The sequence below is a fragment of the Equus quagga genome, chromosome 9 (genome assembly GCF_021613505.1).
Source record: "Equus quagga isolate Etosha38 chromosome 9, UCLA_HA_Equagga_1.0, whole genome shotgun sequence".
NCBI classification, from domain to species: domain Eukaryota; kingdom Metazoa; phylum Chordata; class Mammalia; order Perissodactyla; family Equidae; genus Equus; species Equus quagga.
Genome location: NC_060275.1, coordinates 114,789,165 through 114,815,647, shown reverse-complemented (window position 1 = coordinate 114,815,647; position 26,483 = coordinate 114,789,165). Strand labels below are relative to the sequence as shown.

The 26,483-nt window shown below is 46.9% G+C and overlaps 2 protein-coding genes across 4 annotated transcripts in view; one reads left to right on the top strand and one right to left on the bottom strand.

Annotated features, from left to right (window-relative positions):
- Nucleotides 1-865, top strand: part of ADCY2 (adenylate cyclase 2) — a 401,911-nt gene extending 401,046 nt beyond the window's left edge. For all 3 annotated transcript variants that reach the window (XM_046672164.1, XM_046672163.1, XM_046672165.1), the window contains one exon: nt 47-865. In XM_046672164.1, coding sequence (XP_046528120.1) covers nt 47-199 — 153 coding nt within the window. In that variant the 3' untranslated portion in view covers nt 200-865. The remainder of the gene's footprint in view (nt 1-46) is intronic.
- A 3,461-nt stretch (nt 866-4,326) lies between these two features.
- On the bottom strand, nt 4,327-16,741 carry CFAP90 (cilia and flagella associated protein 90). Its single transcript, XM_046672201.1, has 3 exons — nt 16,476-16,741; nt 6,436-6,552; nt 4,327-5,510 (listed from the first exon to the last, which is right to left on the bottom strand). The coding sequence occupies exons 1-3, from the start codon at nt 16,659-16,661 to the stop codon at nt 5,331-5,333; spliced, it is 483 nt and encodes a 160-aa protein (XP_046528157.1). The 5' UTR covers nt 16,662-16,741; the 3' UTR covers nt 4,327-5,330.
- Between the last annotated feature and the right edge of the window lie 9,742 nt (nt 16,742-26,483).

The following is a 26,483-nucleotide window of genomic DNA, read 5'->3' as shown; positions in this document are numbered from 1 at the left end:
TCAATATATGCACTTGACACTTTTTCATGTGTCAATCTGCTTCTAGGTTACTGAGGAGACGAGCCTCATTCTGCAGACCCTGGGATACACGTGCACATGTCGAGGAATAATCAACGTGAAAGGAAAGGGGGAACTGAAGACATACTTTGTAAACACAGAAATGTCGAGGTCCCTCTCCCAGAGCAACCTGGCTTCCTGAAGAGTCGCCTTCATTTTGGCAAGAAGACTGTCGTTTCAGGAAGGTACAATGCACTTTCTGACTGCAACTTTTGTCCCTCGTTTTTGATGTGCGTGCTCTGTTCTGTCCTCTGGAGCCTTTGCAGACTTGTCCCCATGACCCGGTGGCATACCGTTTGGTGTCTGATGTGTGCCAAGATCGCTCTGCCACTTGCACTGTGCTTACTCCTAAGCAAAAGGAAGAGGAGTGTGCGTTATAGGAGAAAAGCATTCAAAGAACTAACAAAGACGATAGAGGTGAAACAAACAAAAATTCTTAAGGCAATAAAACTAGGGGGTGTATATTATCTTCGGTGCATGTTCTTTTCTGGAAAATATGGTAGCTCGCCAACCGCATCCGCTAGTCTGATATTAAAACACACAGTATTTGTGAATAAGTTGATTCTGTCACCTCACATGGAATTTGACTGTGTTCATCCACGTGTCCATTGCCAGTGGCTGTCTGAGGGCCCCAGCTGGGATCCCTGGCTGTCACCTTGCTCTGTTGTGTCTCGTACCAGCAGCACGTAGTCATCTATCACCAGAATTAGTTCTCACTACCTAGGAACAGTTTTGTACCAAACGCGTCTGATGTTTTGATGCCATTGTCTTTTGTAAGGTTAATTCATTAAAAGTTTTATGTACTTTGGTTTATAGTCTGTATCTTTTTCCTCCCTTTCTTCCTGCAGTTTGCTCTAGAATTGAGGTTTGTTTTCCATTCACTGTCCCTGTGGACAGTTGTTTCAGAAAAAGTCCTCCAGAAGCAAAGATTGAGATATCCTTGAGTAATTCAGACCAGGACAAATTTTGTGATGCAGATCATTGGTTAGGCAACTCCGTGGAAAGAAAGAAAGCATGCTCGATGTGTCACATGGTCTAGTTTTCATGTTGGCATCTCTAGAAAACATTTTCAGGAAAGAATATTTTAATAGTAAAAAGATTCTGCTAGCAACAGCACCCCTCCGTCCATGTACTCTGGTTTAACTTAATTCTTTGGGAAAGCATCAGACACAGGCTGCATGAGTCATTTGGAATTGACCGTGTACATCAGCATTCACGATAGCTTGAACTAACTGGAGCTGCTAAGCCCCACAAGCTGCCTATTATGTCTGAGGAGGCTTAAGAAGGCACCGAGCCAACGTCTATGCAGTTTTGAAGAGAGAGGAACTGGAAAATTTTGTTCTTATAAATCCAACTCTAAGTTTGGGAGTTTTCTCTTCACATAAAGAAATCATACTTTGCCAAAGGGTGAAAAATAGAGCAATTGTCTATAATCTCCTGTTTAAAAGCAAAGCTGCAAATACCAGCCTGGTTGAGCAACCTTGGTTTCTTTCCGTAGCTCCAGGCCAGCCTCTAAGAGGTAGAGGACCCCAAGGATGCGTTAGGAGGCAGCTTCTTCCTGGGAACTCAAACTTGAAACACGAACCCTCGATTTGACTCTTGACTCTGATTTTTCACTAGCTGTGTGACTCTCAACACGTCTCTCAATTTCTCTTAGGAGTGTTTTTCTCATTGGTAGCTGACGGGATCAGGTCAGATTAAAAGAGCTAATGACCATGCGAGAGCCTGGCAGGCGCCCAGGGCTTCCTTCCGCCAGCACCTTCGCAGCACGGCCACGGCTGCCCTGCCAGGACTTGGACTCACTCTCGGTTAAAAGCACTTATCGAAACTGATAACTGGCCTTCCTCTCTGAAGTGGCAAGACAGCATGACTTGTTCAATTGTCTGCCTCAATCAGGAATTTTTTGATCCCATAGTTGCAATTCAGCATTGGCCTTAATACACCTAATTCTCCAAAAAGGTGAAAGAAGAAAAATAATATAAGGGCATTTCTCTTCGGTCTAACCAAAATCTGGACTCGGATGCCCTAGGGTTTCAGTGACTTCAGACTGGCCTTGTGTATAATTTGTAACAATGATCAGCAGCTGCGCCTCCTGGATTCTTCCTCCCTTAGAGCCTATAGTACCCATCCAGGGTGCTTAGTGTCACCTGCCCTTAGTAGACACCCATAGCCTGGTGATTCACCAAGCACTCTTAAACATGCTCACCCCACCACCCCCTGGCCTGTGATGTGCTGAATTTGGTGAAAAGAACTCAAAAGAATTGTTTTCTTCCCAAAGCTGTATCGCCAGTCTTATCAAACAAGACTTGCTAAAGCAAAGTCACCATCAGAGTCCACCTCGCAAACGTCTGTGCATACACGGGTCTCTCAAAGTGTGATCTCCAGCCAACAGCATCAGCGTCACCCAAGAACTTGTTAGAAATGTGCATTTTCAAGCCCCAACCCAGACCTGCTGGCCATGTTTTTGATAACAAGTTCTCCAGGAGATTCTGATGCCCCATCAAGCCTGCAGCCCCCCAGGCCCTGCGTTTTACAAGAGAGGAAGCAGGACAGAGAGGTCGAAGGGCTTGTCCCAAGTCTCCCTGTTGATCAATGACGGAGACAAGAGAAGTATGAAGAACTTCCTGTCCCCTGTAATCTGGAAGTGGGACTCCTGGGCGAAGCTCCTTAAGGTCTGGCAACTACAACATTCGGGTGAGCAAATCACGCGAACAAGTGGATTTGCAGTTCACTTCCATCAGCCCTGCAGCCTTGGCGGCAGGTGAGAGTGTGTCCTCAAAGCCCTCCCTAACCTCTAAGTCTGGGAGGAAGCCCTGTCTCGTGGACAACACCCCGAGTCCAGCCCCCTGAAAACGGCAGTATTTTTAATACATCTATTTAGAAATGTCTACATCGTCGCGAATCCTCCATACTGTTCTTTTTCTCAACTCAGTGTGCTTTCCTAAAGACAGCAACCACTCTGCTTTCCAAGAAACGTTGACTCATGGTGGAAATTTGATAAATCAAAACAAATTCTTTTAATATGTGTTTCTCCTTGATAAGATGACTAACAAGCATTTGTTGATCAGCTTTAAGTTGTAAATGTCGAGCTGCCAAGAGAAATACAGTCAGTTTTCCCTTGCTGCCTAGTAAATGTCTTTTGAAACCTGGCCCAATTCAAGCCCTGCTTTTTAAAAGTAGTAGAGGGGCTGGCCCTGTGGCCGAGTGGTTAAGTTCACGTGCTCCGCTGCAGCGGCCCAGGGTTTCGGCGGTTCAGATCCTGGGCGGGGACATGGCACCGCTCATCAAGCCATGCTGAGGCGGCATCCCATATGCCACAACTAGAAGGACCCACAACAAAAAATACACAACTGTGTACCCGGGAGCTTTGGAGAGAAAAAGGAAGAATAAAATCTTTAAACGTAGTAGAAGGTTAAGGGAGTAGGATCTGACTTAAAGTAACTGAAATTAGTTCAGTTTGATGTTAATTTATTGCAGTTACTTTCAGATGAAGGCATTTCTTAGAGATGCCTTGTCTTTCTTGGGAATCAAGACTGAATAAAGAGTAACTTATAAAAACCTCCATCTAAAACTCTATATATTTTCTAATATTATAAATATGGTTTAATGTGCCCAAAGGCATCCCAAATAAACTATTGCTGTTCGTTGAGAAAAAATAAAAGTCACCTACAGTGAAAAAAAATATTTTCGAAAGAATAAAGTAGTATTTAGGAGTCACACAGCCTCAAAATTGCCAGCAATTCAGTGTCATATGTCCTTAGAGAATGAAAACAATAAACCAGTGATAGAGGAATCAGCATGGAAATTCATTAGATCACCTGCCCGTTAACTGCTGAGAAGGGAGAAATTTAATCACAATAGGTGGCAGATGATTTCTTCCAAGGGGTCCATTCATTAAAAACATAGCTGATATCTTAATACTTGAATAAGTTTCAAATTGTCTCCAACGTAAACATTTCCAACTTGGGTTAAAAACAGCTGCTTCCAAAAAGAAAGGTGTTCAAAGTAACAGTCACAGCCCCTGGTGTGCCTGGGTTATGACTACACTCCAGTGGCTCATGGATTCCCACGCCAACTCTTCAAGGTTTGGAATTCCCACTTTAAAGATGAGGAGGGGCTGGCCTAGTGTGCACATTCTGCTTCGGCAGCCCGGGGTTTGCCAGTTCAGATCCTGGGTGCGGACAAGGCACCTCGTGGCAAGCCATGCTGTGATAGGCGTCCCACATATAAAGTAGAGGAAGATGGGCACGGATGTTAGCTCAGGGCCAGTCTTCCTCAGCACAAAGAGGAGGATTGCCAGCAGTTAGCTCAGGGCTAATCTTCCTCGGGGAAAAATAAAAAATAGATGAGGAAACGTGGGCTTCAACAGGTGAGATGATTTGCCTACACCTGCACATGCAGCCAGAAAATGAGGAGCCAGATTTTACCCAAGTCAGTTCAGCGCCAAAGTCCAATCTCTTCCCATGACCTGTGGCTCCTCCCCTGAGGAGTGACAGCAGCATTGCTGGCCACCGAGGCCACCTATCCTTACTAGGGCTTTTGTGCTCAATTGCACAAAATTCTACTGTTCGCAGCTCAGGCCTCTGGGGGGAAAAATGTTGTAGTATCTAGAGTTTAATCGTGCCAAAAGGCAATTTCGTGAGCTCTCCTCCAGGAGAAAGGAAAATGGAAGAGCTGTTTGTACTAACAGGAGGTGCTGGACGGGGCAGAGCATTGTCTGATACAGCACCGGAAGGGGAGAGGATGGCGCAAAAAGACGGGCAGGGTTCACCCTGCTGTCCACAGGGTCACTGGGAGTCAGAATCGACTCCATGGTACAAACAATATCAGGCAGTAGCAGTTTCCATAACTGTTAAGAAAAGTAACTGCTCACCACTCCCTTGAGTGCCTCCCCCCAAAAGTCTTGCAAACGTGCAGAGGCAGTGACGGAAGATCAACCCAACCACTGTCAAGTGAGAACAAACTCAACCCAACCATTGTCAAGTGAGAACAAAGTCTTCATTGTATTTGGGTGCTCCCAATGCATCAGTATTCAGCATCATCTCATCTGAAATCAGTTCACGTGAAAACCATCACACTAGATGTTCATCCTAAGTCTTGAAGGTGTTTGGCCAGTTTCTTCACCAAGGCAGTGGGAGGGCAAGCGGCTTCTGGGCCCGTCCTTCCCACTGTCAAGGTGCCACAGAAGCATCAGGCCAGCTCCGAGATGTCTGTGAAAGGGGAAATAAGGCAGCCTCACTTGCCCATGGGCCCTTCAGGCCACAGGGAAGGCATCAGGCTGGAGAAATGTGCCCAAAGCCAGGTGCCTTGATGCTGGGGATGTCGTTCTTCCGGTAGAAGTCAGCCTTCACATGGTTGGCGCGGCCATGGTCCCGGTTCAGAGGCTCCACGGGCTGCTGTATGCGCTTCCCGTAGACAGAAGACGTCAGCAGTCCCACTGGCCTCTCCTGCTCCTGTGGAGGGTGACACATCAGGACACTTAGGTTGGCACACGCCCGCCTTGTCAGCATGGCTGACCCCTCCATCGGCCTATGTCCAGGAAGCTGTTTTTGCCTGCATCACCTGCACACCTGTGTCCTGCCCCCACCAGGGCTTCTTGGGGGCTACTCCACACTGATCCCAAGGGGACCCCTTAAACTACGTCAGACCCTGACCCATCTGCTCAGAGCCTCCAGTGTCCTCAGACCCTTCAGAAGACAGGCAAGGTCATGCACTGGGTGCCAGGTATCCTCTGACTTCAGGTACAGGTTCTTCCTCCCTCCCATCCCTTCTCCCTACCCTTCTTCTGCCTGCCTTTCTTCCTTCCTGCCTTCTTTCTTTGCCCAAATACACATCTCCTTGGCCCCACTCTCATCTTCCCAGCTCCCTCCCTGCCCCCTACTTCATCTTCCCAGCCCCTCCGCCCCCCTCTTCATCTCCCAGCCCCCACTTCATCTCCCCAGCCCCTCCTCATCTCCCCAGCCCCCCTCATCTCTTTCATGTTCCCTATCCCCTTAAAAGGGTTTATTTCTCTGCATACCACTTATCACTACCTGGAATTCAGTTCATTATTTATTTGGCTTTTGTTTTTCCATTTCCTCATAGGAATGCCAGCTCTATTCAAAGACCTATTTCATCTGTTGAAAAGGACTTCTTAGTTTTGCTCTCATTAAATTCTTAAATTCTATAGAATTAAACAACAGAGTCATAACAATTAATACACAGTAACATGACAGGACAGATTGAGCTATAACAGTGGCTGAGTCTTAGCTTCCTGGCACAGTAAGACAGAGGAGAGCCACATACAGGAGAGTTACATGCAGCAGACTGAACACAATATTAAATAGATATACACAGTTAATCTCTTAACACCTTGTTAATAGCCTGTCTGAATATTACCTCCTCGTTAATATGAAGTCCCAGGCTTTTTGCATGTTCTCTGTCATCTCGGTGCAATTTCTGGTTATAACCCGGGTTCTTCTTAAAAACACAGTCATAGAGGGAAATGATTCCTGTCTGGGAATAAAAAGCAAAAGAAAGCCATGGGTTTATTCAAAGGCTGAGCCATCGAGGCCTCCTCCAGGGAGCAACATTCCTTGTTGCTAGCCAATAGGTGGGCTATGAAAGCCCCCTCTAGAGAGACAAAAATATTTTCTTTAATCAGATGGGGCAGCTATAACAATCCTGTAATTCACATATATAAGAACATATATATGTATATATTACATATATGTGTATACATATGTATATCAAACATATAAAATAGACATGTATCAAACATATATAAAACACACAGCTCTGATATATTAGACAATGATCCTGTTGACAGACTTATCTTCTGTAATATCTCCATTTTTTCATCCCAACTTTTTCTTAATACAAAAATAAACCAGTCTTATTTATTTGGTATCTAGTAAAAGGAAAAGAAATCCACGTGTTAGCTGATCATTAATCTTCACCTCATAAGTCAGGCCGGTCGTTTCTGTTCCTCCAGCCAAGGGCCAGCGGCCTGGAGTCCTCCCAGCAGCAGACCCAGACACGCCGTCTCTCTGGGATTTGGGAGCACCGGGTCTGTAACCTGTGCTTGTTTTTTGGTTTTTTGGTATTTTTCTTTTTTCTGGCTAGTGATGCTGGAATGATGTCCTCTGACTGCACGACACAGAGGCAGAAGGTAAACAGTGAAAAGGATGCACGATGTGAGCATCGTCTCGTTGAAAACAGTACTGCCCATTCACGCTGACTGTGGGAACTCAGAGGTGCTGGTAGCAACGGGGATGACTAGGGTGTGAGGTAGCTTCATCCCAGCCTTGACAAACTGTTCACAGGTCATCCATCCTGTGCAAGACACGCAGCTCCTGCTGGGGATGTTTTCGAAGACAACTCAGACGTGGGTCCTGTCCTGGCACAATTAACTATCCAGTAAGGAAAACAAGATGGTCTTTTAGAATCATGACTTTTAAGGTTTCCAAGAATCCCAGTGGCAACATGCTTAAGCCATATTCAGTGGCTGCTGAAATCCCTATTTGCCTAGGTCGCTCCGAGCAACTTGCAGGCAGCAGCCATGGCGTCCACGTCTATGCCCTGATGGCCATTAATGAGGTCACCACAGACAAGCTTCTTCTCCATACTCTCTTATGCACTCAACTTCTGGGTCTGTTCACACTTCGCTCTGGCCATCTCCAGCCCTCACCCTTCCTGAAGGCAACCTACAGTATAGCTCACATACTTATAGGATTAAAAGCAAAAAGCCCAAATCAATGGAGAGGTGGTACATTGCACAGCCTTTGGTGGCGCGAAAATTGGCTAAGTTTGGGAAGAATGTAAACTTGGGTCCTCACATCGCGTTATGGACAAAAGTAAATTCTGGATGAATTAGAGAAATCAGTGAAAAGAAAACCCATTAGGGACTTCCCACCCATGAAGGCAATGGGGGAAATGTCACAAAGAAAATGTCAATCACTTTGACTATATAAAATGCAGACAGGTGCTTATCAAATAAAATTAAAACTTAAGAAAAAACACACTTTAGGAAATGACGGAGAAATCTCAACACATTTTACATACATAAGCTAGGATGTCCGCTGAAGCAGAAGCTCACTGAATGGGTGGGGTGTTTGCCTCCAACCTGGAGAGGTTAGAAACCTTACAGCAAACCATTTTGGGTAAGCCACCAGGCCAGAGGGCCCTGCAGTGACGCAACGGAAGCTCACTCTGCAGGGTTGGTGGGGGACAAATTCTCCAAAGAAGCACACTGGCCTTCTGGGAGGGAGCTACGCAATACAGACCCTTCCCCTTGGGGTTCAGAGCTGCTGGCCAGGCCTGGCTGAGGCCAGCAGGCAGACGCAAACAGTAACTTGAGACCCCATTGCCACCACACCACTCCCACTTACACACAGCAATTTAAGTTGGGCTCTTGGTCATAATCTAGATGTCCACTTGTCACTTGGATCCCTCCTGGCCCGGCTGACCCTGTGAAATGGGTGTGTTTCAGGAGAACAGCTGCAGTGTGCAGCAGAAAGATCTGGTCCCTAGGACTGAGCACTGGGGTGGGAGCTGCACCCATGGCGGGAGGTGCCCTCTTCTGCATCCTGAGAACCCTGGGCCAAAGGGGGTGACTGGATGCCAGCCTAAGTTCCCACGGCACTCCCTGCAGGTGACCAGCCATGCCCAGGACTGAGGGGCAGCATCCCTAGAAGGGGGCAGCCCCAACAGCAGGGGACACAGGGATCCTCCAGGAACTGCCATCTTGTGCTGTCTTCTGCAGGCGTCTATTTATGCCTGACCCTTCTGAACCCAGTAAGCCCACTGGGGTTCCTGGACCTGTCCTGGGAGAAAGACTGAAGAGGGAAGAATGGACTCAACAGGAGGAGAAGGCAATGTGGAAAATGAGAAAGGAAATGTGACTTCATTTTGTTTCCTACAGTGGAAAACCCACCATGATATGCAGCTTTACAAAATAATTCCTATTTCTTCTCATTCTAATCAGTTCTCCTAAAATACTCTACAAAAGGGACACCTATAAGTAGCAAAGCCTCCCTCCCACCCTGAGGATTAGCTACCAAGAGCCTACTACTGTATCTTAGAACAGTCTTTATTAGGAATCTCTCTGCTGATGGGTGTGATCAGAATCTCTCTCTCTCCTTTGTGGGGATTTTGCATATGCAGAGCTTTCCAGACTAAAAACAAATTTTTCTATCATTGAAAAATAAGGAAAAAAAAGAAAAAAAAAATTAATGCCAGGCAGACAGCCTCTCAGCAAACGTGACTGTCCATTTCTAATACCTCATTAAGCTGAAAATCTGTCTTTTCCTGAATTTTAATTATTATTCTTTCATCTTTCATTTTGTCCTTCATTCCTTTATGGTTTGAAGCAAAATTCCATTGATAAAAGCCCATCTGGATTCAGACGCCATCACAGAACAGAGCTTCTGGGTTTACTGGTGTTTTGCTATTAAAATCTCTCAAGGGATTCCATTATTTCACACATGACGTGGATCTTAAAAAACAAAGCAAAACTGAGCCCATTTATTTTTTCTGGCATGATCTCCCTTTGTCCCTTTGTGTTTTGAGTACTGTTAAAATGGGCTGTGGTCTTATTCTGGTTGTGGTGCCTGATCACCTGCCATCATTTTCCCCCATTATGACCCCCCAACTCCTAACACTGAAAAATCACCCCAGTCTGTAGCCCTGGGCTGATGCTGTAAGTGGAGTGCAAGCCTTCAGTTTTCAACCTCCAACACACAGTAGGTCTACGATTGTGCAAGGTACTCTGCCAGGCTCTGGGACAAAAATAGAGAGTCCCTACCTTAAAGGAGAAAACAGACTGAGATTGGAAATAAACCCATTAATTAAACACCACAACATAATCCAAATGGAGTAACAGAGGTACGCATAAAGTTCAGGGGCACCAAAGAAGGAAGAACCAGCTCCTGTCTGGGCTGTGGGTAGGAAGTGGATGCAACTGAAGACAGGAGGGACTGTACTGCTATGGCTAGAGTCACTAGCAGGTAGCCCCCCTGGGTGTTAGGAGTTGAACTGCATCCTCCAAAAATTCATATGTGGAAGTTCTAACCCCTAGGCCCTCAGAAGGTGACCTGATTTAGAAATAAGGTCATTGAAGATGTAATTAGTTAAGATGAGGTCACACTGGGGTAGAGTGGGCCCCTAATCCACTAAGACTGCTGTCCTTATAAAAAGTTTGGACACAGATATGCAGAGAGCAAAGACGTTGTGAAGAGACACAGGGAGAAGAGGTCATCTAAAAGTCCAAGAGAGAGGCCTGGAACAGATCGTTCCTCACAGCCCTGAGAAGGAATCAACCCTGCTGACACCTTGATCTTGACTTCCAGCTTCCAGAACCGAGAGACAATAAACTTCTGTCATTTAAGCCGCCCAGTCTGTGGTACTTTGTTATTACAGCAGCCCTAGTAAATACATTTGGTAAGGAGAAGTAGCCATCTTTTGAACAACGGAAAGTAAGATTGGAGATAAAATAAAGTTATTGCAGTGGGCCAGAGACCCAACCTTGGAGCACTCTGCCCCAGGTAGACTGAATTGGTAGACATCACCAATATTCAACTCTCCTCTACTCCTGACTACACAGACGATTAATCGTCCCTGCTCCTTTAGGTCAGTGAAGCCATGTGACCAGTTCTAACCAATGAACTATGAGTAGAGATGACATGTGACTCCTTAGTCAAAAGCATTTAAGAGCCAGTGCCCGGGGACTCCTGAAGCTTCATATTGAGATGTTAGCGGTTTTCATGGTGGTTGGTGAGTGACTGTACTGGGCAGAGCCACACCTGCTGGACATTTAGCATGTGAAATAAGGCTTGTTTTAGGCCACTGAGACGGGTTGTTTGTTACTGCAGCATAAATAACCTAGCTTATCAAGACCAGGGCAAGCAGAAGAATGAGGAGGAACTGCTGGCCCACCACCTCCGCTCTCCAAGGACTGTCTCTGGGGTTGTGGGGTTTTATTATGCGCAGTGCCTCCTCCCAGCCTTGGAAGCTTCCTCCTCCCAGAAGTTACCCACACTCTCCCACAAATAACTGGGGTAAGATTTTGAGCAAACTGAGACCCTAGTTCTTTCTTTTCTCCTCCCTTTCAGACCATTTTAAATATAAATGCCCTCTCCCTTGTAACTTCAAACCAGGTAAGTTCTGTGAGGAGAAAGAAACGAGAGAAAGGAAGTTAATACATTTTTCCATAGTAATTGGGCAGGGGTAATACCATGTGCTCAACAGTCACATTTCCGCTTCCAGAACAAAGAGAAGACTGTGATCACCAGATTCCATCACAGTTAGGCTGGGGCCAGGTGACCAGCTCTGTAAAGGAATGTGGGTGAAACCAGAGGACGCTACCTTCTAGTCCTGGTCCATGAAAAACTCTCATTGCCTAGGAAATGCAAAGGATCCAGTAGAGCACTGCAAGGTCCCAAAGATCCCCAGGTCCTGGCGATAGCAGAGCCACTAAAAAGAAGGAGCCTGGTTTCCCAAGTCATTGCATTAAGAAGAGCCGCCCATGAAAAACACATGCGTTGGGCTTCATGTGAAAAAGACAGCCTTCATTTTGATATGTTTAGATGCTTAAGCCCAGTGGTAGGATTATGTTTACCAACTGGCTCTCTGGAGAAAAAAAGACCTGATATGTAGCATTTGCTCATTTCTGTGGTACAAATACTCCCACCATATATTTCATGGCCTAGGAATTTTTTAAATATAACACTTAGACTTTGAGAAATTTAATCAAAACCCTCATAAAAGAGCATTCTCCTTTGACTCAGCTTTGCCACTGAAGTAGCAGAAATGTTGCACAAGACGGAAGTAGAAAAAAGTACTTTAAAAACACCATTGAACGGAATTTGCTTTGCTGCCACTGGAACAATATTTTATAGGGAAAGTCCACGCGGCTTATCTCCTTAGGGAGCAGGTCAGCAGTTGATTGCATTTTAGCTGGTGGCTTTAGATGACAAATTTCTCTTAAAAACTAGGGCATTACCGGGGCTTTAAGTAAGTGTGTTGCCTCGAGAGACTTAACTTTGGACTCCCTCGGGGTAGATGCCTTAGAGGATTCAAAACCACCAGATTGACACTCAGATCACCTGCTTCACCTGTGTTCATCTCCATGCGCATGAATGAGAGTGGGGGATATAACAGAATGGCTGCTGGGACCCAACCTTCACTGAAAGGAAACGCTAATACTCACTAACAAAAGCACATAACAATAGCTCCTACATTAGGCTTACTATGTGCCACTTTATACCCATTAATTAAATTAATGCCTGTAAGAGCTCCATGCAGTTGGAACTGTTTGATTCCTGTTTCACAGAGGGGTGAAGTGAGATGACATGTTTGTGACTTGGGCAATCCACACAGCTGGTAAACACGGAGCCAATATTCTACCCAGGACTCCTCGGCCTGAGCTACTAACTAACGAGTCACTAAGTGTGCCCCACAGTAACTGACTGAAGAGCTAATTCTGCATTGTTTCTCTTCAGCTTTGAGTGGAGCCTGGCATTATTTACAGTGAACTTAGGGGCAGCTGAGTCCCAGCAAACCTATGATACAGAGTTCCCTCTCTTTAGTCCAAATGATCACGAGGTCAGAGAATCAGCTTCTGGAGTCCTGCAGCTTCTAAACACCAGTTCACATAATCCCCAGAAGGTGTTATTGCCATTGGGTGGCTCGCTTGCAAATGGGCTTTGAAGTGCCTTGTGTTGTTCTTGCTGCTTATAAGGCTCCTGTATTTAAGTGTGAATATTTCTGCTGCATCATTGTCTTCTGTGTGACACCAAAGGCCTTAGGACTTCAATTTGCCTGTGACCCCAGCTATTAAAACTGCACTGAATTTTTTTTTTTTCCTTATCAACCTACTTGCATTAATTTTTTCTAAGGCCCATCCCTACCTTCCAGGGGCAGTAATACATTAGAGCAGGGGTTGGCAAGTGTTTTCTGCAAAGGGGGAGATAGTCACTGTTTTAGGCTTTGAGGTCACATGGTCTCTGTTGCAACTACTTAACTCTGTGAGAGCCATAGACAATACTAAAGGAAGGGTGTGTGACTGTGTTCTAATAAAACTTTATTTATTAAAACAAGTGGCAGGTCTGATTTGGCCCAGGGCCCTTCATGTGCTGACCCCTGCATTACAGGGGCACACCTCTTGCCCTCTCTTGATCTCCTTCCCAGTCTGGAGGCCCAGGCACGGTCACCTCATACTTTGGGTGTACTTCTGCCCTTTAGTTGATTGGCCCCAGAAATGTGGAGCCACCTATCAGGTTGGTGAATTCAGGAAGAATAAATGGCGCCTGCCAGACTCAACTCGGCCTCTTTTCCCTTGGTAGTGCCTGGCCCACTGTGGATGAGGGTTCTGCTCTGCTTTTTCCAGAGCCCACAGCGGTGGTGGCTGGGTGGGGAAATCCACCCGATTCGGAGCTTCAGTGTCCCGAAATCCATTTGCCCAGAGTCCTTAGTAATCTCCTACAACCTGGCTTTCATCTCTGATAAATACATATCTTGGCTCCCATTTGCTTAGTCTTTTATCTTATTTCTCAATAGCTTCAAGTGGTAATTAACAAGACCCCTCAAAGATACACATAAAATGGTGTTATATGAATTTTTTCATGATGTCAAGAAGCCAGACAAAATTTATATTCTCTCCATAATAACAGCACGGACCAACTTAAAACACCAAGGCTTCTTGCTTTTTGGTTGGTTCTCTCATGCTGTGCGTTAATACTATGTATGTGTGAGATGAATTAAAGAAATCTCAACTAAATTGCCGTCGGGAGGGCCTCCAGGGGGAGCTCTCACCCCTATCATACATCATCCATCAGCCAAACAGGAAGAGAGAGAGGCTTGCATCTCCTTAGGAAGTACAACGACTACGCAGGAAACACAACTACTTTACCACTGAAGGAAGATTTCTCTCTCTGCCGGCCAACAGTCCAGCCAATGAGAACTCATCGCCATCCAGAACGGTGACTTTCCTCCAATGGACTTTCATTTAGAACAGCTCCTCCCTACTCCCCATTTTGCTCTATAAAACCAAGCCCCTTCCTTTGTCTCTCCAGATATGCCTACGTCCTGCTGTAGCATGCACATACTGAATTGCAATTCTTTTGGCTATTCTGAAATAAACTCATTTTGAGGGTAAAATAACTGGCAGATTTGCTTTCTAAGTTGACACATGAATCATAAAAATTAACTGGCAATAAGTTTTCTATACTTAAATTGTAAAATTCACTTAAGAAATAAAATTATTTACAGATAAATGTTGTTTCATAACATATTGCTCATGGGAGGGAAAAGTATAAGGTCCATGGTGGCAATGAGGTGGGGAACCATTGCTCTAAAACCCCCTTCTGTCTTAATACCCAGGCGATATTCAAGCCTAGGAGAGTCAGCAAACAGGCATGCAAAGACAGATGTGCTGCACCTGTCCCCTTTCTTCCTCCTGTCCTTCCGTCCTTACATATTGCTCAAAGCCAAGCAGAGAGATGGCTTGGCTCTAGATACAAGCGATCCTCCTGGCTGAGGTCTCTGTGCTGGTTTCCTAGGGCTGCCAAAACAAAGTACCCAGACTGGAAAGCTGAAACAACAAAAATTTACTGTTTCACAGTTCCGGTGGCCAGGGGTCTAAGATCAAGGTGTCAGCAGGGTTGATTCCTTCTGAGGGCTATGAAGGAAGGATCTGTTCCCAGACTCCCTCCTTGGTTTGTAGACAGCAGTCTTCTCCCTGTCTACTGACATAATCTTCCCTTTATGCATGTCTGTCTCTGTGTCCAAATTGCCCCTTTTTACAAGGACACCAGTCATATTGGATTAGGGCCCCCCGATGACCTTCCTTTGATCACGTTTGTAAAGACCCTGTCTCCAAACATTCTGAGGTGCTGGCGATTAGGACTCTAACATAAGAATTTTAGGGGGACACAGTTCAAGCCAAAACAGTTGTCTGAACTAGAAACTATTGCCTGTTTGTAAAGCTCAGGTCCATGACTTTCTTCTACATTTCACCTGTGGCAAGTACTCAAAAGTGTGCTGACCTGATGTGAGTGGGGATTCATTTGCACTCCACGGACCGTGGGAGAGGAGGAGCAAAGGAACAATGCATTTTGTGGGAATACCTTATGCATCCTAAGTGAAAGATCTCCTTCCTCCCAGGCACTTGGTTAATCTATACCCCTCTCTGGGCCACTCATTGTCTCTGCAGGCTGAGCGCCCCTAATCAATGTTCCTTTTAATAATGATGCCCCTGCATCCTGAGCTGGCAAGTCACACTGGAGACATTTAGGAAAAACGAGAAGAAGGGAATAGACGACCGTCAATAAGCTCTGAATTTCCCTTTTTTCCTTGGCTGTGTGGTGGCCTTCGCAGAGCCGCCGGCTTGTGGCACGAGATGCACGTGCCTGGTGGCGTCAGGCCACAACTCAATGACTCTCCCAGGCCCGTTCTCCCTGCAGGCGGCTCTTCAGGGCTGTATTTGGCTTGCAGGCAGGCTTCTAGAAGGGTTTCTACGCCCAGGACCTTTCAGGCATAGTCAGCGAGGCGGCGAGGCCCAGGCAGCGGCTGTTTCCCGCCTCCCCCCGGCCTGCGGCAGACGCCCCCCTCCGTCCCCGCACGGCCTGCCCCAGCCCCCCGTCCCGGCTGAGCGTAACCCTCCACATGTTGGGCTCCCCCCGCCCATCCTCTCTGGGGAGGCGGCAGGTCCACCTTACTCTGGTGGTCGTGGTAGACGTACTTTTTGGGGTCTGGCGCCCTGGAGGGAGGCCGCTCGCCCGCCCTCTCCCCCATCCCCTACCCCCCCCAGTGACTGTGCCGCCCCTAATCTATCTCCGTGCGCCTCGCCCTGGGCCCCCTCACTGGCTATGCCGTTCTGCCCCCAGAGCCACATTCCAGAGTTGCAGCGCGGTCCCAGGACAACCCCCGGGCCCTCACCCACTCCCTCTGTTGTCCGCTCGCCCTCGGCTCGCCCTGCCCGGGCTTGCAGCCCTGCCCGCAGACCGCCTCCCCGGCAACATAACCCCGCCCCCAGCGCCCCACCCTCGGCCCCCTGCCCAGCCTCCCTCTCCAGCTTTGCAGCCCCGCCCCCAGAGCCTCCCCCACCAGGAGCTAAGCCCCGCCCCCAGACCACCTCCCCCGCAATGTAACCCCGCCCCCAGCGCCCCTGCCTCGGCCCCCTCCCCAGCCTCCCGCTGCAGCTCTTCAGCCCCGCCCCCAGCGCCCCTCCCCAGGAGCGCACCACGGATCTCATCCCTCTCTCCCAGCAGTGCAGCCCCGCCCACATCCCCTTTCCCCCGGCCCGTCCCAGGTAGTAAAAGTCCGTCCCCACCCCTTTCTCTGTATCACCGCCCCAGCCACTCCCCCGACTCCTAGCAGTGCGCCCGCCCCCCGCCCCCCGCCCCCGTCCCGGGCGTACTGCCCTCCGCAGCGCTGCCCACCTTGCCCTGGCGGTAGTAGTAGCTGTGCTCCTTGGGGTCCAGGCGCCGCGGCGGGATGTAGCTGAAGGCGGACAGCGCCGAGATGGGCAGCGGCCGGGGCTTGCCCCGCAGCGTGGCGGCGGTGATCTCCTCCTCTTCGTCCTCCATCCTGCCCGCGTCCAGCTCCCCCGCGGCCCCTGTGCTCATTGGCGCCCGCCGAGGGGCCCAGTCCTAGTCCACCCTGGGCTCTCGGCCGTCGCCCGCGTTCGGCGGTTGCCTGGAAACCGCGGCGGCGTGACGCCGGCTGGGCCGCGGGGCGGGGCCGACCCTCCTCACCTCCCTCCTGGCGCTTCGGGCCACTCTGGGGTCTATCCTTTGTTGTGTGACGACGGGAGCCCGACCTGCTAAAGCGGCCGCGTTGGGGATCCCGGGTGGGAGATGCCTTTGGGATCAGCTATTTCCAACCAGCTTACCTTTCTGAACGCGGTGTTGGTGCGTTCACTCCCAGACCACTAGGTCCTTGGGCAGTTCAATGACTGCTCACCTCCGTGTGCCACCCCTGGAGGTGCAGCCTTGAACGAAGCAGCCCGTGTCCGCGGGGAGCTCACAATCTGTTGGCGAAGACAGGTGATAGACGTAAAAAAGACAAGTAAACTTGAAGAGGGTCCGGGGCAGAGTCGCCCAGTAGGAACATGATGGGAGCCACACGTAATTTAAAACTTTCTGGTAACCACACGAAAAAAGTAAAAAGACACAGATAAAATTAATAAAATATTTATTTAACTCAGTATGTCCAAAACATTGTCATTTTAACAGGTGGCACCAGCCACAGTTCAAGTGCGCAGTGGGCACAGGTGGCTGGTTGTTGTAGTGTTGGCCTGTGCAGGTGCAGAGCTTCTCTGAGTTAAATAAGTGTGATACACAGACTGGGAAAACTCAGCTACTCTGGGCGGGGCTCTAGGGAGCCTCTGCAACCGTGGTTTGTTGTCACTTGGTCTGAAGGCCAGTTCAATAGGTCTGAACCATCACTGAGGCTAAAAATTCACTGAACTGAAATTCATGATTCAATGAAAGCTTATAAAAAAAAGTGACGGGGACAACAGATGACAAAGCCTTGGGAACTACCTGAACCAGGATGCTCACACAAGGCCCGCCTCTGTGAGGAGGTGATGTTGGAGCTGATAGGTAATGATAAGGAAGAGCCAGATTTGTGAAAACGTGCTAGAGAGGCCCTTCCAAGCAGAGGGAAGAACAGCTTTGGCGACCCTGAGGCAGAGCCGGTCTTCATGTGTTCCAGGGGCAGCAAGAAAAGCGGGTGGTGGAGCCTCATTTAGAGGAGGAAACTGGTCGGGAGTGAAGGTGGGCAGGTAGGCAGGGACCAGATGGAGAGGTCTTACCAGACAGGTGGAGGAGAGCATCCTCCCCTCTCACCCATCCCTCTCACTAGGTGTTTCTTGTCTGCAATTCCTTGATGCAGGCTGGTGGCAAAGATGCCTCTCAGTCCCAGGCACCTGGTGGTACCTCTCTGTTGAGGTCTTCTTGTGTCTCCTGGAAGTCCTTGTGGGCAGGACTTAGACAACCCTGAGCCACCACTCTCTCTCGTGGACCCACATGAGGTCCAGAGAACTCCATGTGTCATCATTGCCCTAATAGCCCATCTTTTTGCTCCACTGGCAGAATAGATGAGTTGAGTATGAGTCAGAAAAAGTTCAGACACCAATCCATCATGTGCCCAAGCTTGAGGGGACACATGAGAGGATGACATGTCCTTGAAGCTTGAGGACGGAATGCCGCCACCTCTCCGACTTGCGAAGTGAAGGAAAAGTATAGCTCATCCTTGCCCCATGGGCAGAGATCCTCATGCAAACACCAGTGAAGCAATAATAATAAAAAAAACCCCTCATAATCTGTTACCTCTCTCAACCTCTCCAACCTCTTTTAATGACAGAACCTAGGAGGTCATGAGTCTTTGCAAGTCTTGCGTAAGTGATCTGGTATCATACTTTGGAAAAGGAAAGTAGTTGACAACAATTATCTTGAGAAGTCTGTGAAAACTGAGACTGAAATTGTTTCATTGTAAAACCCTTTTCCACAGCTATATGGGTATGAATCTGTTAGCTTCCATTTCAGTACATGGCATTTTGTTCTGCACTAGACTGACAGCTCTGGAGGGCAAGGCTATGTACATACATCTTTTTTGTCTTTGATGGCTCCAGCCTGGCATGTGGCAGGTACTCCACAAAATTTGGTGACTAAATAAATACAGTTTCTATAGTTTGGGTTCCTTCTAAAGGTGAGTTTGGGACAAGGACTTGGGTACTCTTGCTTTATTTGAGAAATAATTCCAGGGAGCAGGAGTGCGGGCCCAGAGGAGTGAGAGCAGCAGGAAAGTCAATATCAGGATGAATTATCAAGGTCACCACTGAAGGCAACTGGAGTGCAGTCATACCTAGAACTTTCTGGGGAGACTGGAGAACGCCTCTCAGAATCACCATCAGAAGATCAACATGGAGGCGCCTTTTATTGCTTGCTCCCAGCCCTCCTGGGTTGAGAGTTTCCCCTGGATTGCTCACTCTGGACCTTGTATGACCCTTGCCTGGTGCTGTGCAGGCTCCCCTGCAGCATCTCATTTCCTTGGTGTCAAAGAAGCCCTGGGGCTGACAGCAAAAGGCACGGGGCATCTACCTGAGGTGCGATTCTGTTTTCCAGAGGTGAGTCATTGCCCAGTGAGGAAACAATATGTAGGACAAACTTTGCTAGTTTCAATTATCAAGTGGTTTTAGTTCTTTTTTTTTTTAAATCTTTTCCTATATAATCCTATTATGTATTCCAGGTACAGGAGTGGAATTCAAGGTCAAAGAGGCTGATTTGTTTAAGTCTCTGGTGTCTGTAACTTGTACTTGTAAAGATCTAGGCAGAGGAAGGGACGGATAAAGGAATGAAAGCCCTACTCTCAAAGGAAGGGCGTGAATAGCTCAAGAATGCACACTGAGTGTGGGTTGACTCTACAGGGGATCAGACCAGCTTAGTTTCAAGTAACAACACCAGTTTTATGGGCTGTTCACCCTCCAAATCCCATTCCGTCACTGTGGACTTTACGCCGGCGCCTGGAGCTGACATTGGGTGGATGATGTTGCACGGGTCTGGCCTGGGCTGACCGTGAGTGCACTGGTGACTGTTTATGCAGCCTGCCCTGCTCATCTCCCAGGACCTCTGCTCCCTGCAGCTCCCCCCTGGAAGATGAAAGCAAACACATCGGAGGGCGGCCTCCGCTGAAGGAACGTCAACAGTTCATGGGAGCTTAGGAGGTGCGTAGTCCAAACTGCAGCGGAAACTTATGCCATGTCTCTTGACATCTGGGCAGGATAGAAGCCTGGAGAGAACATCTTCCTGGTGGGAAGAACTCTGTTAATTGGAGGCAGGGAAGGAGAAAGCAAAGATGGCAGCTGTCATGTCGCATGTCATGTCAGCAGGGCTTCAGCACATCTTCCCTGGCATATATGTTATGTTTATCATGAGTTCTCGTAAACCCATAGACTGTCTAGGTTCAGAAGAACTCTCTAACCCTGAGGACAAAACTGAGATGTAGGCAGGTTAAATGACTTGATGCTGATAATACGGCCAGTAGGTGTTCCTACTGAAAGGTGGACAAAATATCTGGAAAGGGAGGGGCTGGTCTGAGGGAAAGGTTTTCTCCTGGGGGCCCCTCAGACCATTCAGAGATTGGGCCGGGGCCTGGAGAAAGCATGAAGCTTTCCCAGCAGAGCTCAGCCAGCACGCTACGCAGCTGAGAAATGCAAACCATCTGGAGTTCCCCGTCTCCACCCTGTAAACCTTTGCTAATGAGATGGAGAGAGGAGGGAACATGGCCTGTGAACACATTAAAACAACATCATCCTTTTTTTAAAAAATTTTCTGTTGGAAATGAAAAAGTTTTAAAACAAGGTTAATATCTCCATTTTAAATTTACAAGTTTTTATAATCATTTTGTTTTTAAATTTCACGGTAAACATTTAAGTGGCCCAACATAATTGGACTTTAATTCACAGGCTTTAAAACAGCTTAAAATTACTTGGATTAAGTATTTCTTTGCATTTGGTAGGTTTTTTGATGGTTCAGAGTAAGAGGGAAAGATGCACAAAGACACGTATTTCTAACTAGCCAGCAGGAGATCCGCCTGTCGGTGCATACAGCAAATTTTTAAAGGGCGTCGTGAACTCAAGGGTTATGAAATGATGCTCCTGCTGCACTGGTTTCCAAATCCCCCATCAGTGTTGGTTGACAGTGGTCCTGGAACAGGACCTGGTTCTGGAACAGGGGAGCCAGGGCCCATCCTCCAAACACCTTCACTGGATCTTGGGCATGGGCAGTGGTCCACGATGGGGTTAAACAAGCCTTAACCTTATCTCGCTCCTCCTCCTGGGTACAAAGGCTTGAATACTATCAGGAGATTTAGAAAGCCTGCTTGTCATCAGGTTTTTCCTGTAGGCTGGCTCATTCAATTGATGGAGTCCCTATGGCTAGTCACTTTAAGCATCAAACTCATGAATCAAGACATCTAAATATAAATTTAATTTTTGTTCATCTTACTGATTTTGAAATAAAAATGAATGTCATTTTATATGATGCCCAAAATGAAAAATCCCTGATACTGACAACTCTAGCAGCATCACGCTGCAGGAACCAGGGATCCTTAGAGAGAGCTGACCCCAGGGCTAAAGAGGAAAGGGTGAGCCTGGGGCATCCTGTTCCACAAGAAAATTGCAAAAACTGATGTGTCAAGGTCAAAAGGACAAAGGGAACCTTCTGAAGGGTATCCCACTGGTCTACAGTGGGACAATTTAAGCATCAAACAGATGACTAGAATCGATTGAAGCACATCAAATATATAAAATTTCCTAAGCTCATAAATATCCTAAAACAACAAAAAAAACCTGACCAGACCACTAACTCTTTATTCTAAAAATTGATACAAGGAAAGAAATATATGTCTTGTTTTTTTCTGTATAAACCTCATTTTAGAGTACACAAATGGTTGATGGGAGAAAGTTCTTCTTTATAGATGAATACAAGCTAATAAAAGTAGAAGGAAGAGAAACTAGATAGAACTACAAAATCATTTTTTTAAAACACCTAGTGGAATAAAGAATCCAGGCAACGATCACCAACAGATGCTACGGGCACGAAGACAGAGGTTGACGGAGCCTCTATAGTGGATGGGTCAGGCTGGGAATGCAGGAACCCACTCAGTCTTAATATCGCTAAGAGAGGACAATGGGACACTGTGGTGCGAATGCAAAGCAAATACTTTGAGGAGTAAGCAAATACTTACTCAGGGCACCAACTCTGGAGCATCCTTGCTGAGAAAATATAAGGTGAATCTAAGCAAGCCTCTGAATCTAACTTTTAGTTTAATGGGAAATACAGTGTTTAGAGGAACAAGTTAGATAACACCAAATCAATACTGTGGGACATTTTACAGGGCAACTGGTCTGACTTCTCCAACAAGTTAATGACTTGAAGACTAGGTAAGGGAAGAGGCAGTTACTGACATAAGAGACTTGAGACTTAGTGGTACAGCATCTAAGAGTGATATGTGGCCTTTGCATCTTGATTCACACAAACCAACAGTTAAAAAATTATTTTTGAGACAGCATATGAAAATTAGAGTCCAGACCTAGTATTAAATGATCATGGGGGTGCTGGCCCCATGACCGAGTGGTTAAGTTCACACACTCCACTTTGGTGGCCCGGGTTTTGTGGGTTTGGATTCTGGGTGTGGACCTACACACCACTCATTGAGCCATGCTGTGGCAGCATCCCACATAGAAGAACTAGAATAACTCACAACTAGGTTATACAACTATGTACGGGGGCGTTAGCAAGAAAAAAAAAAAAAGAGGAAGATTGGCAACAGATGTTAGCTCAGGGCCAATCTTCTTCACCAAAAAGCACTAAAAAGAAAATCAGTCCCTTACAAAAATAAATAAATAAATGATCATAGGGAATAATTATGAGTTTTGTTAACTGTAACATTGGTAGAATAGGTAAAAAAGAAAAAAATATTTATTGGTTATGGATGTATACTGAAGTGTTTAGGATAAAAGTATGTGATAGCTTGAATTTCTCTACAAACATTCCAATAAAAAAAAGAAAAGAAAGAAAAAGAGAATGAAAAGATGAAGCATGTTTAGAAAATTTTGGTATTTTTTTTCATGCTGAATAAAAGGACTCATGTGGATTCACTATATGATTCTTTCTATATACTTTCTGTGTGTTCAAAGTTTTCCATAATAAAAGTAAAAAGCAGTCAATATTGTTTCTTGCAAACGTCGGAACCCAAAATATCCATTCAAGCCACAAATAGCATGCGCTATATGCCAGGGACTGTGGGAGGGGTTGGGGAGAAAGAGATTTTTTTCTGAGAGACGAGATCACAAGTATATTAAGGCAAAATTTCTTATGATGGAGTCCAACAGTCAAAGAACATGAACAAAAAGTTAGGCTTATTAACTGCTGAGGCAAGGGAGATAGACACCAGAGGAAGCAGAGGGAGGACAGCGCGGTTAGAGGGTTTGGGTTAAACTGGTGGAGCCGGGCTGGAGAGACTCAGAGCTGAGCAAGTTTGTGTGTAGAAGGGCTAACGTCAGTCCTGGCCCGAGAAACCAACTCAGGACACTCAAAGGTAAGATAAACGTGGGGTGTTGTGTCTGAATCCCCCTTAGCTGAAGCTCTGCATGAGGTTGGAAATTGAAGCTACTTCTTTGTGTCAAAATGACCCACATGGCTCAGATCCTATAGACAGTAGAGGGATGTCCCATTCTTACTGATAAGATTTCAAATAGCAAAGATTTTATAGAATGAGGCTTCTCAGCACATTGTCCTTGATACTAATTAACAAAAGCAGTTGCCCCAGGTTCAGCATGGTACCCCAGGAGTATTAACCAGGAGTATTAACCAGGAGTACTAACCAGGAGTATTAACCAGGAGTACTCCTCCTCAGAGAGCCTTCCTGACATGCACCCTCCCCACGAGCTGCAATAATGAATTTTAACTGAGAATGCAACATAACACATGTACCACTAACAACAGCCCAAAGGCTTACTGAGCACTTACTATTTTCCAGGTACTGGCCAAGCAATTTACAAGGCTTGTCTCATTTCACTATCCTAGACTAATTATTTAGACTCCGGATGAATCTGGGTATGTTTCCAGTTTGGGGAGATCTCAGCTTTTGGAGACTAATTCATCCAGCTGGCCGCCACGGAGCCAGATCCCCTCCCTGCTCTTGCACACGAGGTCTTCCAGTGGGTGGAGCTTTTTAAGACGGAAAGGACGGCTTCCTTGTTTCCCAGAATTCTATCAAAGATGCTGAAGTCTGCTCCTTGCCATTCTTTCTTCCATCTAACAAATGTTTACCAAGTCTCTATACGCACCCAGGCATACAAAGATTCGGCAGGTAGGATACAGGTCTTCAAGGAACTCCTACTCCCGTAGGCATCTCTTCATCCCAGGGTACCATTTACCCTCCCGTGTCCAGGTAGGCCTGGTTCAGGCAAAGTGCATTCCTTAATCCTTAAAAGGAAAGTAAGGAAAATGTCTGTTTTGTTCAGGCAGAATTGTCACCACACCCTTCCACAGCTCCCACCTCCCGCCACACACACTCACACACTCCTGGTTCAACTCACAATCATCCTGGTTCAACAGTTGCTGCCTGATCAATGTCTTAAACTTTGCTGCCCCCTAGAGGTAGGCTCGAAGAATGTCACTGTGCTTCAGGGGTTATGCTGGCAAGTAAAGCAATTTTTTTTTCACCCATTTTTCTTTCTTTGCTTTTACAGTCATGTACCACATAACGATGTTAGGGTCAATGACGGACTGCATACATGATGGTGGTCCCATAAGATTAGTACTGTATAGCCTACGTGTGTAAATACACTCTGATGTTTGCACAAGGACGAAATCACCTAATGACACATTTCTCAGGATGTATCCTTGTCATTAAGTGACTCGTGGCTGTACTTTTGAAAAACTATAGCAAGATTGTGCCTCACTGAAAAATCTTATCAATATATGGTAACAAGAACTCTTAGACTGGATATGTAATTTCAAGAAGCACAATCAAATTACTTTTGCTTGTTTAGGTAAACATTAAAATTTAGCGGCCTGAGGATTGAGTTTACAAGGACCTGGCTTTATAATTTTACAGAGCTTGTCAAATTCACTCCAACTGGTGAAACCATCAACGTCGTATTTATTTATTAGTCTGAATTATTTTCTTGACATACACATACACATTTTTGGGATTAAAATTTGCTTTAAAACAAAGTGCCAGAGTTGGTGGAGCCCTCCTTCCTGCTGTCTGCTTTGTGCCGGGTGCTCTGGCCACACAATGCCTAAAATGCTAGCCCGCCACACAGACCCACCTCTCTTCCTTCTACAATGCAGTTCACAAGTCACTCCAAGCAGCCTTCGCTCCCTCCCAAGTGGGCCTGAGGTCTTCTGCATTCTCAGCGTCTTGCACATTCTTCAGGTTGCCAGCCCGCTCATCACCATAACCACCTGCTTGTTTATGGAGCTCACCCAACTCCTAGCCACCCTCAGGCAGGGGCTCTTTTCTGCTTCCCTCTGGAGCTGTCACATTAGTGGGTGCCCAGCATGATTAGAGCTCTTTGGTAGATGTCTGGTGAATGAATGAATGAATGAAGTGTGTAGAGGAAAGCCCAAGGAGACAAGGCTCGACAGAGGATGTGAATAAAAATGCAGGGGGAAGAGCACCTGATTCCGATTACAGCAACCAGGGAAAAAGGTCACGACGGATGCGAAGCATCTAGACAAACTAAAAAGGTGGAGAAGAACGTTTAGGCGGTGCTTTTCCTTAGCATTTCTAACAGACTGTCATTACGTGTGTGGCTATTTACTCAAGTCTGTCTCCCTCTTTACACTGCAAGCTGTTTCCCTCTCCCCCACACTTCAGGGCTGCTTCCCACCCAAGGATGAGCCGAGTCACAGGAGGGCACACAGTGCAGGGGGGGCTGGCCCAGAGGCCAGCAGGGAGGAGCAAGGTCATGGGGGCTCAGATACACAGCAGCAATGGCACCTCTCCTGTTCAATCTCCATTTGCTCTTTCCTTCTCTGGAATTGGAGGCATACACTCTACAGAATGATCTTAGGGCTGATCTAGTCTCTGTTTCTTGTTCTAAAGATAGACAGACTCAAAAAGGTAAAGCGAAGTACACAGCAGGATGGGGTGGAAATTCAGACCAACTAACACTAGCTAACGTGGGCTGTGTGCTTATGCTCCTCCAGGTACTTTTCTAAGTGTTTCATGTATATCAACTCACTCTCATTCCGACCTGTTATGGGTTATAGCCTCCCGAAAGCTCTATCGATGTCCTCACCTGCAGCACCTGTGAATGTGACCTTTGTGGACATAGGGTCTTTGCAGACTTGATCAAGTTAAGATGAGGTCATTAGGGTGGGCTCTCAACCCATATGGCTGGAGTCGTTGGAAAAAGGGAAATTCGGATACATACATACGCAGGGAGACGCCAGGTGAAGACACAGACACACACAGGGAGACGCCAGGTGAAGACAGACACACGCAAGGAGATGCCAGGTGAAGACACAGAGAGACACACACAGGGAGATGCCAGGAGAAGACACAGAGAGACACACACAGGGAGACACCAAGTGCAGACAGACACACACAAGAAGATGCCAGGTGAAGACACAGAGAGACACGCACAGGGAGATGCCAGAAGACACACATACAGGGAAATCCCAGGTGAAGACACAGAGAGACACAGACAGAGAGACGCCAGGAGAAGATGGATACACACAAGGAGATGCCAGGTGAAGACACAGAGACACGCACAGGGAGGTGCCAGGAGAAAGACACACAGGGAGATGCCAGGTGAAGACAGACACACACAGGGAGATACCAGGTGAAGACACAGAGACACACACAGGGAGGTGCCAGGTGAAGACAGACACACACAGGGAGATGGCAGGTGAAGACGGACACAC

What these genes read in the sequence shown, in the direction of transcription:
- CFAP90 (XM_046672201.1), bottom strand. Translation starts at nt 16,661, where the DNA reads ATGAGCACAGGGGCCGCGGGGGAGCTGGACGCGGGCAGGATGGAGGAC. An exon ending in ACTACTACCGCCAGGGCAAG is followed by an intron (nt 6,553 to 16,475) that starts GTGGGCAGCGCT and finishes TTTTATTCCCAG; the next exon opens with ACAGGAATCATTTCCCTCTA. An exon ending in GACTTCATATTAACGAGGAG is followed by an intron (nt 5,511 to 6,435) that starts GTAATATTCAGA and finishes CACCCTCCACAG; the next exon opens with GAGCAGGAGAGGCCAGTGGG.